Here is a 16,451-nt window from a genome sequence, read left to right as displayed (position 1 = left end):
TACTTTTTCCTCTTTGAAAGAAAGGTACAATAAATAACCCAGATAGCAGTGGTTCTGATTAGCCCCTTACCCCTTTCAATTGTAAAAACTTTACAATGTACATGAAAACAGAATAGTACAATGAACCACTATCTGTTCATCATTCATTTAACAGTCATCAATGTTTTTTCACAGTTGCATCATATATCCTTTTCCCCCCTTTGTTTACATGTTTTAGAGCAAATTTCACATTATTGGTCCCATGTGTACTTCAGTGTACATCTCCAAAAAAATAAGGACATTCTTACTATATAACCACTAAGCCATGATCAAAACTAAAAATTAGCAGTACTTTCTTGGTAGTATTAACTAATAACAAACCAACAGTGAAATTTTCCCAATTATTGAAAAATTATTTTTTTATAGTTGGTTGGTTAAAATCTAGATCTCAATAAGGTCTTTATATCACATTTGGTTTTTATGTTTGTTTTAAAATAGAGCAGTCTCTCCTTCTCCAAATTTTGTTTCCATGTCATTGTTTTATTGCAGAAATTGGATCTGTGTTCTTTGGAATATTCCGCATTCTGAATTTGTTTGCTTCTTTTATCTGTATGTATTATTTAATATGTCTTTCTGTCTCCGTGTGTTTTCTGTAAATGGAAGTTTGCTCTGGAGGCTTGATTAGATTCGGTTTCAACTCTTTTTATAAGACTACTTCATAACTGGTGCTGTATACTTCATACTGCTTCTTACCAGGAAGTATACAATATCTGGTTTTCCACTTAATGAGTTCTCAGCAGGTGTAGGTGCTGATAAACTGATTTCTCTATTGATCTTCTATCAAATGAGGATATCACTGATGATTGTTTCTGTAATCAGTGATTTTATTAAGGATTATAAAGTTGATTTTCTAAGTCTTGTTTCTTCACATTTATTAACTTAGAATTATTCTGAAAGAACTTTTTCTTATCAATTATGGCTATTTAGTTTATCCTGAAATACAGTATTTGGTAAGGGGGAGAGAAATATTTAATTCTTTCATTTCATTGCCAATTTTCAGAGTAAAAAATTGGTGCCCTAGTTGATTCCAGTTATACTCAATGTGATTATTTTATTTAGTATTTTGTGGGTTTTTACATATTCAACTTGATTTAATCAATAGCGTATATTGTCTTGTTGATACTCGAATTGTCCTATGGAAGCTCCTTCATGTCTACTCCTGTTTTCTTTTGATACAACCCATTTGTTTATGATAACATTCTTGCTTTTTGGTACAAGAAGTTCTGGGCTCATCTTTGTATATATATTTCCTATACTAGATCTAGAATCAGCCATTTCCCCAAGGAGTCCTGTTTCCTTTCAGTGAGAAACAGTATTTGAAGATCAGGATCTGGGTGATGGGTATAATTGTTGCTTTTAGGGCCTTTCATTGGTCTTTAATTCTGATTTGATCAAGATTTTCAGGGAGAGTATCAGGCTTCTGGATGTTAATGCTTGTATCTACCCCCCATACATTTGCTCATATGCTGTGTACCAGGGCAAAAGATAGGTGTAGGATCTGGGGTATTTCTGAAGTTATAAAATGATATGATTATAAGGAAACATTAATTTTATCACTTGCTGATGTTTTTGTATTTTGGGTGGGTATTTCTCTAGCAAGGCCTAATGTTTTCACATTTTTTCCCCAGATATGGGAATAAGGATATAATCATATTTAGTTTACTAAAACACTAATATTCAATAATCTTATCATTTAATTAAAACCTTATTTATATGGGGATAGATCTTGAAAAGAAATTTTGGTATTACTAGTTTGTGTTTTGTTATTTGTAATTATGTAATTTCACTTTTTATTTATTTGCACATGGAGTCTTTCAATTTCTTTTATTTGTCATGTTAGGACCTTAGTTCCTAGAGAGAAGGACTGATACTTGTTGAACCTATCTCTGTTTTGTCCAACCGTTTGCTATTTTCATGCTATATTGATGATGGTGAGACATGGAGCATTTGAAAAATAAGCAAGAATAATTTGTGAAACATGAACAAAATTGATAAAAAGTATTTTAAGCCTCAAGAACCAGAAATGTAGATCTTGTATATTAACAGCCTATATTAAATGTAGGCTGACTCTACAAGATTGGACGTTTAAGAATTTTTTTCTTAAGATCTGTTCTTATCTAGCACATTTCTTATAAGTACTGTTAAAAACACCCTTGTGGGCTGGAGTCATTTTAGGAAGGAAAGCTGATATTTAAAGAGAGACTATTACCAGCTTGAGTTGGAGGAGAGAAACTCATTCTTAGAGATCATAGCTATTTAGATCAAATATGTTATCTTTTTCCTTTAATTTCAATGTGTATACATACATACAAAGAATAGCTATGGACCATGAATTAGTTTATGTGAAGCCAAGATGGCAAAACCCCTCTCTTCTCCCTTCACATTCATGCATCTGTTTTCCCACAGCATTATCTAATTTAGTTTTCCAGAAACTAACCTATTCCATTTACACTGTAGGCTATTGCAGCAAAGGTTGGCATGGACAGTACTACAGTGAATTACTTTGCCTTATTTGAAGTGATCAATCATTCCTTTGGTAAGTGCCAGTGACTAATATTAAGTTTTGTGACAGTGGGGTTATTTTATTCTAGTACTGTCAGACTTAAGCTCCCAGATGCTATCACTCTGATATTATTTGCCTAGAGAAGAGGAGCTTGTAGACCAGGGGAGATTCCACTTACTAGGATTGGCTCCAACAAGCCGGCCAGGTACATCCTTTAAGTCCAAGTCAAAGGGTATCTGGTCACTGTTGATCTTTTTCCTCTTGTGTAAGTATAAGTTATTTACACCCAGCACTGAAGCGAATACTTTAATGGGGTTTGTTTGTTTGTTTGTTTATATTTAATTTTCATTTTAAGTATTTTTTTCGCATGCATGAGAGAGAGAGGACAGTGAGAGGAGAGAGAGACAGGAAGGAAGAGAGATGAGAAGCATCAATTAGCAGTTGCGCCACTTTAGATGTTCATTGATTGCTTCTCATACGTGCCTTGATTGGGGGGGGGGGGTTTCAATGCCAGCCAATAACCCCTTGCTCAAGCCAGTGACCTTGGGTTTCAAACCAGTGACCCTGGTCTTCAAGCCAGCAACGCTTGGGCTCAAGCCAGCAACCATGGGATCATGTCAGTGGTCTCACACTTGAGCCCATGCCCAAGCTGCATGAGCCTGAGCCCACACTCAAGCCAGTGACCCCAGTCTTCAAACCTGGGACCTCAGTGTCCCAGGTTGGCTCCATCCACTGTGCCACTACTGGTCAGGCTCCTGAGGTTCAAAATTATATATTCCAGTGAAACGGTCTTATAAAGAGGGGATATTATTTAGCAACAGTTCACTTTAGTGTTCTTTATGCTTTTTGTAGTTTTTTAAGAATAGATTTTTGTTTTCAAGAATTAAGAGATAAATTTCTTAAAAGCTATAGCTTTAATGTATATCTTTAAGTTTCTTTGTAAGTAGATATCTTCTTCCTAGGAAATTTTATTGTATTATGACAGGAAGCTTGTCTCATGTATTATTCTATAAAAGTTAGTGATGTTGGTCACACTTGGTTGCATTGAGACCACAGAGGGGAGGAAGGCTGAGTGCTCTCCCAGTGACATAGATTATTTATAGTTTATTTTCTACAATTTATGGATCTTTTCCACACACACACCAGTATACCTACATACGTACACAGGCCTAAGGCCAGAAATGACATAATATTGATTGATCAAATCAATCTTCCTTGTCCCAGAAAAGGAGAGAGTTGGTAAGCTTGGGTTGCCTTGCTGTCCAAGGTCAATGTAGGACAATTCCCCCTGAAGCAGCCATGTCCTTATTATGCTTTATCTTCCCAACTCCCTACAGTCTAACTGGGGCAGATAGAAATGTTTAAAAGATTACTAGGGAACCAGGACATTGGGTGTCTAACCTTATCCTTCTTTTCTAAGCTTTAGTTAATAAATAATATATAAAATATTTTGTCTTTGGGATTGTTATAAAGTCAATTAACCATCAGGAGAAAAAACTGATCTATAGAAAAGAGAGAGAAGAAAATTGAGTCATTCCAAAGAAAATCAATATAGGAATTAAAAGTGATAGTTTTTTGTTTGGTTTTTTCCTGAAAGTGGTGACACAGTGAATAGAGCATCAACCTGGTATGCTTGAGGTCTCAGGTACAAAACCCCAAGGTCACCGGCTTGAGCGTGGGCTCATCTGACTTGAATGTGGGATCATCAACATGATCCCAGGGTTGCTGGCTTGAGCTTCCCAGTCAAGGCATGTATGAGGAACAATCAGTGAACAACCAAGGTGACGCAACTATGAGTTGATGCTTCTCATTTCTCTCTCCACCCCCCACCCCCTTTCCCTTCCTGTCTGTCTCTCTGCCTCTCTTTCTCTCTCTCTTAAAAAAAAAAAAAGGTAGTGTTTTATCCTGCTTGTGCAGTTAAGAAGAGGAAGTAACTTTACTCAGAAAGTTGTGGGGTGGGATAGGGAGAGCCTTTCAACTCTTAAATATTAAAGCAGTTCATTGAAAATTGCCACTTGAGCCTGACCTGTGGTTGCGCAATGGATGAGGCATCAGCCTGGAATGCTGAGGTTGCTGGTTTGAAACCCAGGCTTGCCTGGTCAAGGGTCATATGAGAAGCAACTGCTATGAGTTGATGCTTCCCACTACTTCCTCCTCCCTTCTTCTTCTCTCTACAATCAATAAATAAAATATTCCTGACCTGTGCTGGCTCAGTGGATAAAACGACCTGGAATGCTGAGATTGCCAGTTCAAAACCCTGGGCTTGCCCTGTCAAGGCACATAGGAAAAGCAACTGCTTCTCTTTTTTACCCCCCTTCTCTCTCCCCCTCTCTCCTCTCTAAAATCAATAAATAAAGTTGTAAAAATAATAAATATAAATACATAAAATATTTTAAAACGAAGATTGCCACATGAGAGACTGCATTGTCGCCTGACCAGGAGGAGGCGCAGTGGATAGAGCGTCAGACTGGGATGCAGAGGACCCAGGTTTGAGACCCGGAGGTTGCCAGCTTGAGCGCAGGCTCATCTGGTTTGAGCAAAGCTCACCAGCTTGGACCCAAGGTCGCTGGCTTGAGCAAGGAGTTACTCGGTTTGCTGAAGGCCCGTGGTCAAGGCATATATGAGAAAGCAATCAGTGAACAACTAAGATGTCGCAATGAGACTGCACTGTAGCTGGGTAAGAGGAGAATCTTGCTTTAAAGACTTTCAGTGGGCATAGCTGTAACGTACCAGATAATGGATCAGTTATTTTAACTGACTTTGTAGAGGTGCTGTCTGCAGAGTCAGCATGTTAACTGAATGTTGTGTCATTCAGATGATAGAGTTTAGTCAGTTTGAGGCCCAACTGGCCAGTCATAGTTAGAAGGGGTAGATTTGGCTAGACAAATGTTCCTTTTGTTGTCCTAAGGCAGAGCTCCTTGATGTATCTAAGATGATGTTCTGGTTAATGATAATCTGCCATTCTTGATCTGCCTGTTTATACTTTATCTGCAGTTTATACTAGGAAAATTCCTTGTAAATCTTTTCACTTTAGCTTTCTTTGTTTTGTCTTCTCTTTAGTACGTAAGCTGGCACCTAATGAATTTCCTCATAAACTCTACGTCCAGAATTATACATCAGCTGTGCCAGGCACCTGCCTGACCATTCGAAAGTGGCTTTTTACAACAGAAGAAGAAATCCTCTTAAATGACAACGACCTTGCTGTTACCTACTTCTTTCATCAGGTGGGTGAATTTATCTTTCTGAAAAGGCCTGATTTGTTTTTTCTGTTTGTATTTAGTGGGTTGCCAGTTTAGTGTGAATCCTTGGGTAACCTGCTTTGCCTCCTGGATCTTAGTCAAATTTATAAAATGTGCTATACCATTTCACAAAAGATAAATAAGTTTTTTGCTTTTCTAAAAAAACTTTGGCCCTGGTCAGTTGGCTCAGTGGTAGAGTGTAGACCTGGTGTGTGTAAGTCCCGGGTTTGATTACTGGTTAAGACACACAGGAAAAGTGATCATCTCCTTCTCCTTCCCTCCTCCGCTTCCCCTTTTCCCTTTTCTCTCTCTCTCTCTCTCTCTCTCTCTCTTTCCCTCTCCCCCATTCTCTCCCTCTCTCACAGCCATGGCTCAATTGATTTAAGCTAATTGGCCCCAGCTGCTGAGAATGGCTCTGTGGAGCCTCTGCCTCAGGCACTGAAAATAGCTTGGTTGTGAGCATCAGCCCCATATGGACAGAGCATTGGACCCAGATGGGGGTTACCAGGCAGATCCTGGTTGGGGTGCATGTAGCAGTCTGTCTCTCTATCTCCCCTCCTCTCACTCAAATTTAAAAAAAAATTTTTTTAATTGATCTTTAGGAAAGGAGAAAGAGAAGCATTCATTTGATGCCCCACTCAGTTGTGCACTTACTGGCTGCCTCCCATGTGTGCCCTGATGGGATCAAACCCACAACCTTGGTGTCTCAGGACAACGCTCTAACCAACTGAGCTAACTGGCCAGTACCAAAGATAAATAAGAAGTAGAGAAATCCTGGAGTTTAAAATATATATATATATTTTTTAACAACAGAAAATGAGCATTATGGCTTCTATGTACCTTTAAAAAAATTTTTTTAACTTTTATTCATTGATTAATTTTAGAGAGAGAAACAATGATTTTGTTGTTCCACTTATTGATGCATTTATTGGTTGACTATTATATGTGCTGTGACCAAGGATCAAACCCGCAACCTTGGTGTATCAGGATGATGCTCTAACCTACCTGAGCAACCCAACTACAGTATTCAAAAACACTTTTAATTAAGCTGGCCAGATGGTTTGGTTGGTTGGAGCATCGTTCTGATATGCAAGAGGTTGCTGGTTCCAGCCCAGGTCGAGGCACATGCAGAGGCAGATAAATGTTTCTGTTTCTCTCTCTCACACTTCCCCCCTTAAAATCAATAAATAAATTTTAAAAATATTTGTAATTACACATACATAGAGTTTAAAACATCAAATAGTTCTACATAGGTTATTATGAAAAATATTAGTTGTCCCCACTTAACTTCACCTCACCATAAAGGCAGCCACTTTTTACCTCTTTTAGCTTTGTTTCTTTGTTTCTTTATATGTATATTTACTGTCATGTCTCTGTTATAGCATGGTCATATTGCTCCTACTTAATTGTTCAGATTCAGGCAGTATCACTTCATTTCCCAGTAAACGATGAGTCTCATTTCATTTCTTTCTCAATTCTCACTAATACCAATATCTTTTCATCCCTCCTATCTTCCTAATGTAGGCAAATTATAATATTTGTTATCAGTATTCAGTGTTTATATTAGTATGACTGTAAATAATTAATTTAGCAGAGCCTTGTTTTGTTGGAATGAGAAAACTATTAGCTAGGAGTCAGAATATCTGGTTCAAGTACAAGCTCTACATAGAGTATATTCTTAGTATAACTTTGCTGAGATCTGCTTTCTGATCATGTAAATGGAATAATATAGTAATTGTGTTTTTGTGACTGGTTTGTCTCACTTAGCACAGTGTCCTCAAGGCTGATCCATGTTATAGGAATGAACAGGATTTCCTTTTTAAGGCAAGATAATATTTCATTGTATGTGTATGTCTCATTTTGTTTATCTAGTCATCTGTGGATGGACATTGTTTTTTGTTTTTTTTCTACCTTTTGGATATTATGAATAATGCTGTTATGAACATGATGTCTAAATATCTCTTTAAAATCCTGCTTTTAACATACCCAGAATTGGAATTGCTGAATCATATAGTAATTCTGTTTATAATATTTGAGAAACTGCTATACTGTTTTCCATTGCAGCTGTACTATTTTTTATTCCCAGCAGGGCAGAAATGTTCAAATGATTTTTTGATTCACTACTAGGCAAACAATTGTGCCATTTGGAAAATATTAAATTTGTTCCCCTTGATTTTAATTTTTTTTTTTATTTTAATTTATTGTGTTTACATAGATTCAAGTGTCCCACCGAATATATCCCCCTCACCCTTGTGTTTCCCTCAACCTCCCCTTGCCCCCTTCCCCCGAACGCCCTCCCCTGTTCCCTCCAAGATTTGCTTTTCTACTCTCTATAGCGCTGTGTTATGTATATATACTTTCACCCATCTCATTCCCTTCTCTGATTCCATCCTCTCATCCCTTTTCCTTCTGACCGCTTTCCCTCTGGTCCCTTTGATCCCGCTTCTGCCTCTATTCTGTTCCTCAGTTCACATTGTTCATTGATTTCCTCAAATGAGTGAGGTCATATGATATTTTTCTTTCTCTGCCTGGCTTATTTCACTTAACTTAATAGTTTCCAGGTCCATCCATGTTGTCGCAAAAGGTAAGATTCCTTTTTCGTGGCCACATAGTATTCCATTGTGTTTATGTACCACAGCTTTTTAATCCACTTGTCCACTACGGATACTTGGGCTGTTTTCAGATCTTGGCTATTGTAAACAATGTTGCAATAAACATGGGGATGCATTTCTTCTTTTGAATCAGTGATTTGGTGTTCTTAGAATATATCCCTAAAAGTAGGATGGCTAGGTCAAAAAGCAGTTCCATTTTTAATTTTATGAGGAACCTACTGTTTTCCACGTGGCTGCCCTTGTCTGCATTCCCACGAGTAGTGCAGGAGGGTTCCCTTTTCTCCACATCCTCATCAACACTTATTCTGTGTTGTTTTGTTAATGAGCGCCATTCTGACTGGTGTGAGGTAGTATCTCCTTGTGGTTTTAATTTGCATTTCTCTAGTGATTAGTGATGTTGAGCATTTTTTCATCTGCCTATTGACCATCTGTATGTCCTCTTTGGAGAAGTGTCTATTCATTTCTTCTGCCCATTTTTGGATTGGATTGTTTATCTACCTGGTGTTGAGTTTTACAAGTTCTTTATAAATTCTGGTTATTAACCCCTTATCAGACGTATTGTCAAATATGTTCTCCCATTATGTGGTTTGTCTTTTTATTTTGTTCATATTGTCTTTAGCTGTGCAAAAGTTTTTTGGTTTGATATGGTCCCATTTGTTTATCCTGTCCTTTATTTCACTTGCCCATGGAGATAAATCAGCAAATATATTGTTGCGAGAGATGTTGGAGAGCTTACTGTCTATGTTTTCTTCTAAGATGCTTATGGTTTCACGACTTACATTTAATTCTTTTATCCATTTTGAGTTTGTTTTTGTGAACGGTGTAAGTTGGTTGTCTAGTTTCATTTTTTTGCAGGTAGCTGTCCAGTTTTCCCAACACCATTTGTAAAAGAGACTGTCTTTACTCCATTGTGTGCTATTACCACCCTTGTCAAATACCAATTGTCCATAAAGGTGCGAGTTTATTTCTGGGTTCTCTGTTCTGTTCCATTGATCTGTATGCCTGTTCTTATGCCAGTACCAAGCTGTTCTGAGTACCATGGCCTTGTAGTATAACTTGATATCAGGAAGTATGATATCATCTACTTTATTCTTCTTTTTCAAGATTGCTGAGGCTATTCCTGTTCTTTTTTGGTTCCATATAAATTTTTGGAATATTTGTTCTATATCTTTGAAGTATGCCATTGCTATTTTAATAGGAATTGCATTGAATTTATAAATTGCTTTGGGTAATATAGATATTTTAATGATGTTTATTCTTCCTATCCATGAACACGGTATATGCTTCCACTTGTTTTATCTTTCTTGATTTCTTTTATCAATGTTTTATAATTTTCCAAGTACATGTCTTAAATCTCCTTGGTTAAATTTACTTCTAGGTACTTTATTTCTTTTGTTGCAATAGTGAAGGGGATTGTTTTCTTAATTTCTCTTTCAGACAGTTCATTATTGGTGTATAAAAATACTTCTGATTTCTGAATATTAATTTTATATCCTGCCACCTTGCTAAATTCATTTATCAGGTCCAGTAGTTTTTTGACTGCGACTTTAGAGTTTTCTATGTACAGTATCATCATATCACCAACAAATAATATACTTTTACTTCTTCTTTTCCAATTTGGATACCTTTTATTTCTTCTTCTTGTCTGATTGCTGTGGCTAGGACTTTTAGAACTATGTTGAATAAGAGTGGTGAAAGGGGGCACCTTTGCCTTGTTCCTGGTCTTAAGGGGGTTGCTATTAATTTTTGCCCATTGAGTGTGATGTTGGCTATGGGCCTGTCCTAGATGGCCTTTATCATGTTGAGGTATGTTCCCTGAATTCCCACTTTGCTGAGAGTTTTAATCATAAATGGGTGCTAGATTTCATCAAATACTTTTTCTGTATCTATTAATATTATCATGTGAGTTTTTTCCTTCCTTTTCTTTATATGATGAATCACATTGATTGATTTGCTAATATTGTATCAGCCTTCCCCAGAATAAATCCCACTTGATCATTATGTTTGATTTTTTTCATGTATTGCTGAGTCCAGTTTGCTAATATTTTTTTGAGAATTTTAGCATCTAAATTAATCAGGGATATTGGCCTATAGTTTCCTTTCTTTGTATTGTCTTTGCCTGGTTTTGAAATCAGAATTATGCTTGCCTCATAAAAGGAGCTTGGAAGTCTTCCCACTTCTTGAATTTATTGAAATAGCTTGAGAAGGATAGGAGTTAGTTCTTTGAATATTTGGTACAGTTTGCCAGTGAAGCCATCTAGCCCAGGGATTTTGTTTGTTTTGAGTTTTTTGATAACTGTTTCAATCTCATTTGTTGTAATCAGTCTGTTTAGGTTTTCTGATCTTCCAGATTGACTTTTGAAAGATAATGTGTTTCAAGGAATTTGCCCATTTCATCTAGGTTGTCGTAACTTTTTGGCATACTGTTCTTCATAGTATTTTCTTACAATCCCTTGTATTTTTGTTTTGTCAGTTGTTACTTCTCCACTCTCATTTCTAACTTTATTTATCTGAGTCCTCTCTCTTTATTTCTTGGTGAGTCTGGTTAAAGGTTCTTCAATCTTGTTTACCGTTTCAAAGAACCAGCTTTTGGTTTCATTGATCCTCTGTATTATTTTTTTAGCCTCTATGTTATTTATTTCTGCTCTGATCTTTATTATTTCCTTCCTTCTACTTCCTCTGGGCTTTACTTCCTGCTGGGCTTTACTGCTTTTGCTGTGTCCTGTAAATTTTGAGTTGTTGTATGTTCATTTTCATATGTTTCAAGGAGATATTTGATTTCCTCCTTGATCTCATTGTTAACTTATTTGTTATAACATGCTATTTAGTTTCCAAATGTTTGAGTGTTTTTCTATTGTAATTGATTTCTAGTTTCATGCCATTGTGATCAGAGAAGATGCTTGATATGATTTCAGTCTTCTTTAGTTTATTGAGACTTGTTTTGTGTCCTAACATATGGTCTATCCTAGATAATGTACCATGAGCACTTGAAAAGAATGTATATTCTGCTGCTTTAGGGTGAAAGGTTCTGCAGATATATATTAAATCCAGTTGATCTAGTGTGTCCTTTAAGTCTGCTGTTTCTTTGTTAATTTTCTTTCTTGAGGATCTCTCCGGTGATGTTAGTGGGGTATTGAAATCCCGTTATAGTACAGTGTATCCATAAAGTCATGGTGCACTTTTGAATGGTCACAGGAAAGTAACAAAAGAGCAGTAGCAGCAGACAAGTAGCCCACAATGGATTACAAACAACTGAAGCCAACCCAAGAAGATCTTGAAACAACACAGCTGAAAGCTGGAGGCAGACAACACGAATCCTATACTCAGCTTGCTACATTTTGTTCATTTCAACAAAATGTGAAATCTGCACCAAATAAAAGGAAAACTCTCCCAGGTTCATACCTATTCAGTGCAGTTTGAGGTGGGCTCACGCATAGATTTTTTTTTTTTTTTCTGAAGTTGGAAACGGGGAGGCAGTCAGACAGACTCCCACATGCGCCCGACCAGGATCCACCCGGCATGCCCACCAGAGGGCGATGCTCTGCTCATCTGGGGCATTGCTCTGTTGCAACCAGAGCCATTCTAGTGCCTGAGGCAGAGGCCATGGAGCCATCCTCAGCGCCCAGGCCAACTTTTTGCTCCAATGGAGCTTTGGCTGTGGGAGGGGAAGAGGGAGAGAGGAAGGAGAAGGGATGGGGTGGAGAAGCAGATGGGTGCTTCTCCTGTGTGTCCTGGCTGGGAATCAAACCCGGGACTCCTGCACGCCAGGCCAACGCTCTACCACTGAGCCAACCGGCCAGGGCCACACATAGATTTTTTAGGGCTCCTTAGGTAGCTATCTTGTATAGCCTCTACAGACTCGTCACTGACTGATGGCCTACCAGAACAGGGTTTCTCCACCAAACTGCTGATTTCCTTCAACTGCTTATCTCACCAAGTAATGTTATTCCTGTGTGGTGGCGCTTCGTTATAAATGCACTGATATTCACATTGCACTTTGGTCACGGATTTGAATTTAGCGAGCCACAGAACACATTGAACTTTCCTCTGTACTGTCCACATCTCGACTGGCATGGCCGTGGGCTGCTTTGCTGTATACACAGTGTTATGTCATCATCTGTGCGTGCGCACATGCTGCCACATCTTCCTACAGAAACTGGGAGGGTTTTCCTTTTATTTGGTGCAGATTTCACATTTCTATTGTCTTTTGTTGCTTTCCTGTGACCGGTCAAAAGTGCACCATGACTTTACGGACACACTGTATTGCTGTTCATTTCACCCTTTATGTCCATCAAAATCTGCTTTATATATTTAGGTGATTTTACAGTGGGCTCCTAGATACTAGATATTTATAATGGTTATGTCTTCCTGTTGGATAGCTCCCTTTATTATTATGTAGGGACCTTCTTTATTTCTTACTATAGTCTTTGTTTTAAAGTCTATTTTGTCAGATATAAGTATTGCTACCCCAGCTTTTTTTTTCATTTCCATTTGCATGGTATATTTTTTTCCATCCCTTTACTTTCCGTCTATGTGTTTCTTTTTTTTGAGGTGGGTCTCTTGTAGACAGCATACATACGGATCCTGTTTTCTTATCCATTCAGCTACCCTATGTCTTTTGATTGGAGCATTTTAATCCATTTACATTTAAGGTTATTATTCATATGTAGTTGTTTATTGCCGTTTTATTTTTTAAGTCTACATTCCTTTTACTAGATTTTTTTTTCTTTGTTCTGTTTCCTACAGACACCTTTATGTTTCTTGCAGCATTGGTTTGGTCGTAATGAATTTCTTGAGGGTTTTTTTGGTCTGGGAAGCTTTTTATTTCTCCTTCAATTTTAAACGATAGTCTTGCTGGATAAAGAAGTCTTGGTTATAGGCTTTTGTTCTGAATTACTTTGAATATTTCTTGCCATTCCCTCTTGCCTCAAGTGTTTCTGTGAAAAATTGGATGTCATCCTTATGGGGGCTCTTTTGTAGCTGATTGACTGCTTTTCTCTTACAGCTTTTAGTATTCTTTCTCTATCTCTTAGCTTTGGTATTTTATTTATGATGTGTCTTGGTGTCTCTTTGGGTTCCTCTTTAATGGAATTCTCTGTGCTTCTTGAACTTGTGTGACTTTTTCCTGCATCAGTTTAGGGAAGTTTTCAGCTATGATTTCTTCAATCAGGTTCTCTATCCCTTGTTCTTTCTCTTATTTTTCAGGATCTCCTATTATGCAGATGTTATTTCTCTTCATGTTGTTACAGAGCTCTCTCAGAGTTTCTTCAGACTTTTTGATCCTCTTTTCTTTTTGCTGTTCTGCTTCCGTGCTTTCACTTATCTTGTCCTCTAAATCAGTGGTCCCCAACCCCCAGGCTGCAGCCTGGTACCAGTTGGTGGGCCATTTAGTACTGGTCCGCAGAGAAAGAATAAATAACTTACATTATTTCCCTTTTATTTATATTTAAGTCTGAATGATGTTTTATTTTTTAAAATGACCAGATTCCCTCTGTTACATCCGTCTAAGACTCACTCTTGATGCTTGTCTCGGTCATGTGATACATTTATTTGTCCCACCGTAAAGGCCGGTCTGTGAAAATATTTTCTGACATTAAACCGGTCCCTGGCCCAAAAAAGGTTGGGGACCACTGCTCTAAATCGCTGATTTTATCCTCTGCTTCATCCAGCCTGCTTTTAATTTCTTCTAGTGTAGTCTTCATTTCTGATACTGTGTTTCTCATTTCTGTCTGATTCTTTTTTATGATTTCCATGATCTTTTTGATGCTTACTATCTCTTTGTTTAAGTGCTTGTTATGTCCATCTTCTAAGATTTTTGAGCATCCTAACAATCATTCTAAACACTGCATCCAGTATCTTGGCTATTTCCATCTCATTCAGTTTTTATTCTGGTGATTATTCTTGTTGATTTATTTGAATTGCGTCTCTCTGTCTTCCCATTTTGTCTCTGTATAGACTGCTCCTTTGGATGTGTTGTTTGTGTAGCTAGCTGAGTATAGGACTGGTGTTGTCTGCCACAGCTTTCAGTTGTGTTGTTTCAAGATCTTGGGTTGGCTTCAGCTGTTTGTAATCCTTTGTGGGCTACTTGTCTTGCTGCTACTGCTGTTTTTGCTGTTTGTGACTGCATTTTTTATGCTGTATATGGGTCAGGTGTGAGGAGCCTTTCCTGAAGATATCACTCTAACTAGGGTTGTTAGGTCCTGAGCTGATGCTCTTTGTATCTGGCTGCTGGATGTACCTGCCTTGAACCTCCCTGGCCAGAACCTGGCTCAGAACAGTGGGGATCACTGCTTTTGACTGGCTCTTAACAATGTTCTTGGAGCTACAGGCAATCCAGAATTTTTGGCTGCCTCTGCTGGACCCTGATGCCATTGTAAATATCAGCTGCATTCCTATGCTGGCTTTTATCTACTCTTGGCCAGTGTGTGGTCCCTCTATTCATGAAGTGTGGTCTTTCCGCCGGCCCCCTGCTGCCTCTGCGGTCTCAGGCACTTGGGCACCGGCACTGGCTTGCGGGCCTCAGCTCAGTCTGCTCTGCGGCACAGGGGACTCCTCACCTCGCTGTGCTCCAACCCCTGTGGGCACATGGGCTGCCTCTTCGGTCTCCACCCTCTTTGGGAATTATGGACACGTCTCTGGGCTTCGCCCCTTCATATCATGGTGTGGGCTGCCTGGCTCAGCCCCCCACGAGTGTGCAGGACCCCTCGCCCCACAGGGTTCCACGGGATGCCTCTCTGGGCTGCGTCCCCCGCCACTGCCACTTGGGCTGCCTCGCTGGGCTTCACCTTGGTCCGTCACACAGGCCAAGTGCAGTGGCCGCCGCCGCAGCTGGACCCTCCCGCCCTTTAGAGGGTACTCAACAGTTTGAGGGGGCCGTGTAGCCCAGACCCCAGCACTCAAAACTGTGTCCCTATTGCGACCCCTGCTTCTAAGTGTCTCTGCACTGACACTGCAGGAGGGCCTCTGGTTGGTGGGGTAATTGCTGGCTTGTTTCTCTCAGAAAGAATGGCCTCTTTAGGTTTGGGGAGTGACTCAGTACAGGGGTCAGGGTGGCTGTCCCCCACAGTCTCCCTGTGCCCCTGAGACTACACTCTCCTCTTACAACTCCAGTCCTCTCGGCGCTCCCTGCTTTAGAATAGCCCCAGGAAAGTGGCTATGAATGAGGTTTTCTGCGTGGTCCCTTTAAGACAGAGCCTGGGTCTGAGAGTTCTGTCTCCCTCTCACAGACAATAACTCAGCTCTTCTTTCATCTAAATATTGTCTGTACGTCTCCTCTAGTCTCTGGGGCTCCAGATTGGGGTTCCGGTCCTGTGGCTGAGAACCCACAACTCTCAGCAACCCACCCCACCATGAGAGACCCTCCAGGCCACCTCTCGCTCCTGGGAGCAGGGCAGCCCTTTCCGTGTCTCCACCTTTCCTACCAGCTCAGTGTGGTTCCTTCGGTGATACTTGGTTATAGATTCTTCTTAGTTTAGTCCAAAGTTGATTTTTCAAGATGATTGTTCCTAAGTTAAGTTGTAATCTACTTTGGTTCTGGGAGGTGGGAGTTGTAATGTCCACCTACTCCATTTCCCTCTCCTAATTTGTTTTTTGTATTATGTTTTTTTTTTGTTGTTGTTTTTTTTCATTTTTCTGAAGCTGGAAACGGGGAGAGACAGTCAGACAGACTCCCGCATGCGCCCGACCGGGATCCACCCGGCACGCCCACCAGGGGCGAGGCTCTGCCCACCAGGGGGCGATGCTCTGCCCATCCTGGGCGTCGCCATGTTGCGACCAGAGCCACTCCAGCGCCTGGGGCAGAGGCCACAGAGCCATCCCCAGCGCCCGGGCCATCTTTGCTCCAATGGAGCCTCAGCTGCGGGAGGGGAAGAGAGAGACAGAGAGGGAAAGCGCGGCGGAGGGGTGGAGAAGCAAATGGGCGCTTCTCCTGTGTGCCCTGGCCGGGAATAGAACCCGGGTCCTCCGCACGCTAGGCCGACGCTCTACCGCTGAGCCAACCGGCCAGGGCTTGTATTATGTTTTTAGTGGTGGGAATAATATCTAATGTATCTCATGAAT

The 16,451-nt window shown here is 39.7% G+C and overlaps 1 protein-coding gene across 1 annotated transcript in view; it reads left to right on the top strand.

Annotated features, from left to right (window-relative positions):
- SNX27 (sorting nexin 27) overlaps nt 1-16,451 on the top strand; it is a 120,364-nt gene that overhangs the window by 67,852 nt on the left and 36,061 nt on the right. The window contains exons 6-7 of the mRNA XM_066262131.1: nt 2,497-2,575; nt 5,603-5,766. Of these exons, the coding sequence (XP_066118228.1) occupies nt 2,497-2,575; nt 5,603-5,766 (243 nt within the window). The remainder of the gene's footprint in view (nt 1-2,496; nt 2,576-5,602; nt 5,767-16,451) is intronic.

The sequence above is a fragment of the Saccopteryx bilineata genome, chromosome 2 (genome assembly GCF_036850765.1).
Source record: "Saccopteryx bilineata isolate mSacBil1 chromosome 2, mSacBil1_pri_phased_curated, whole genome shotgun sequence".
Lineage (NCBI taxonomy): Eukaryota > Metazoa > Chordata > Mammalia > Chiroptera > Emballonuridae > Saccopteryx > Saccopteryx bilineata.
Note: the sequence above shows the minus strand (reverse complement) of the source record. Positions and strands in the feature narration are given on the sequence as shown.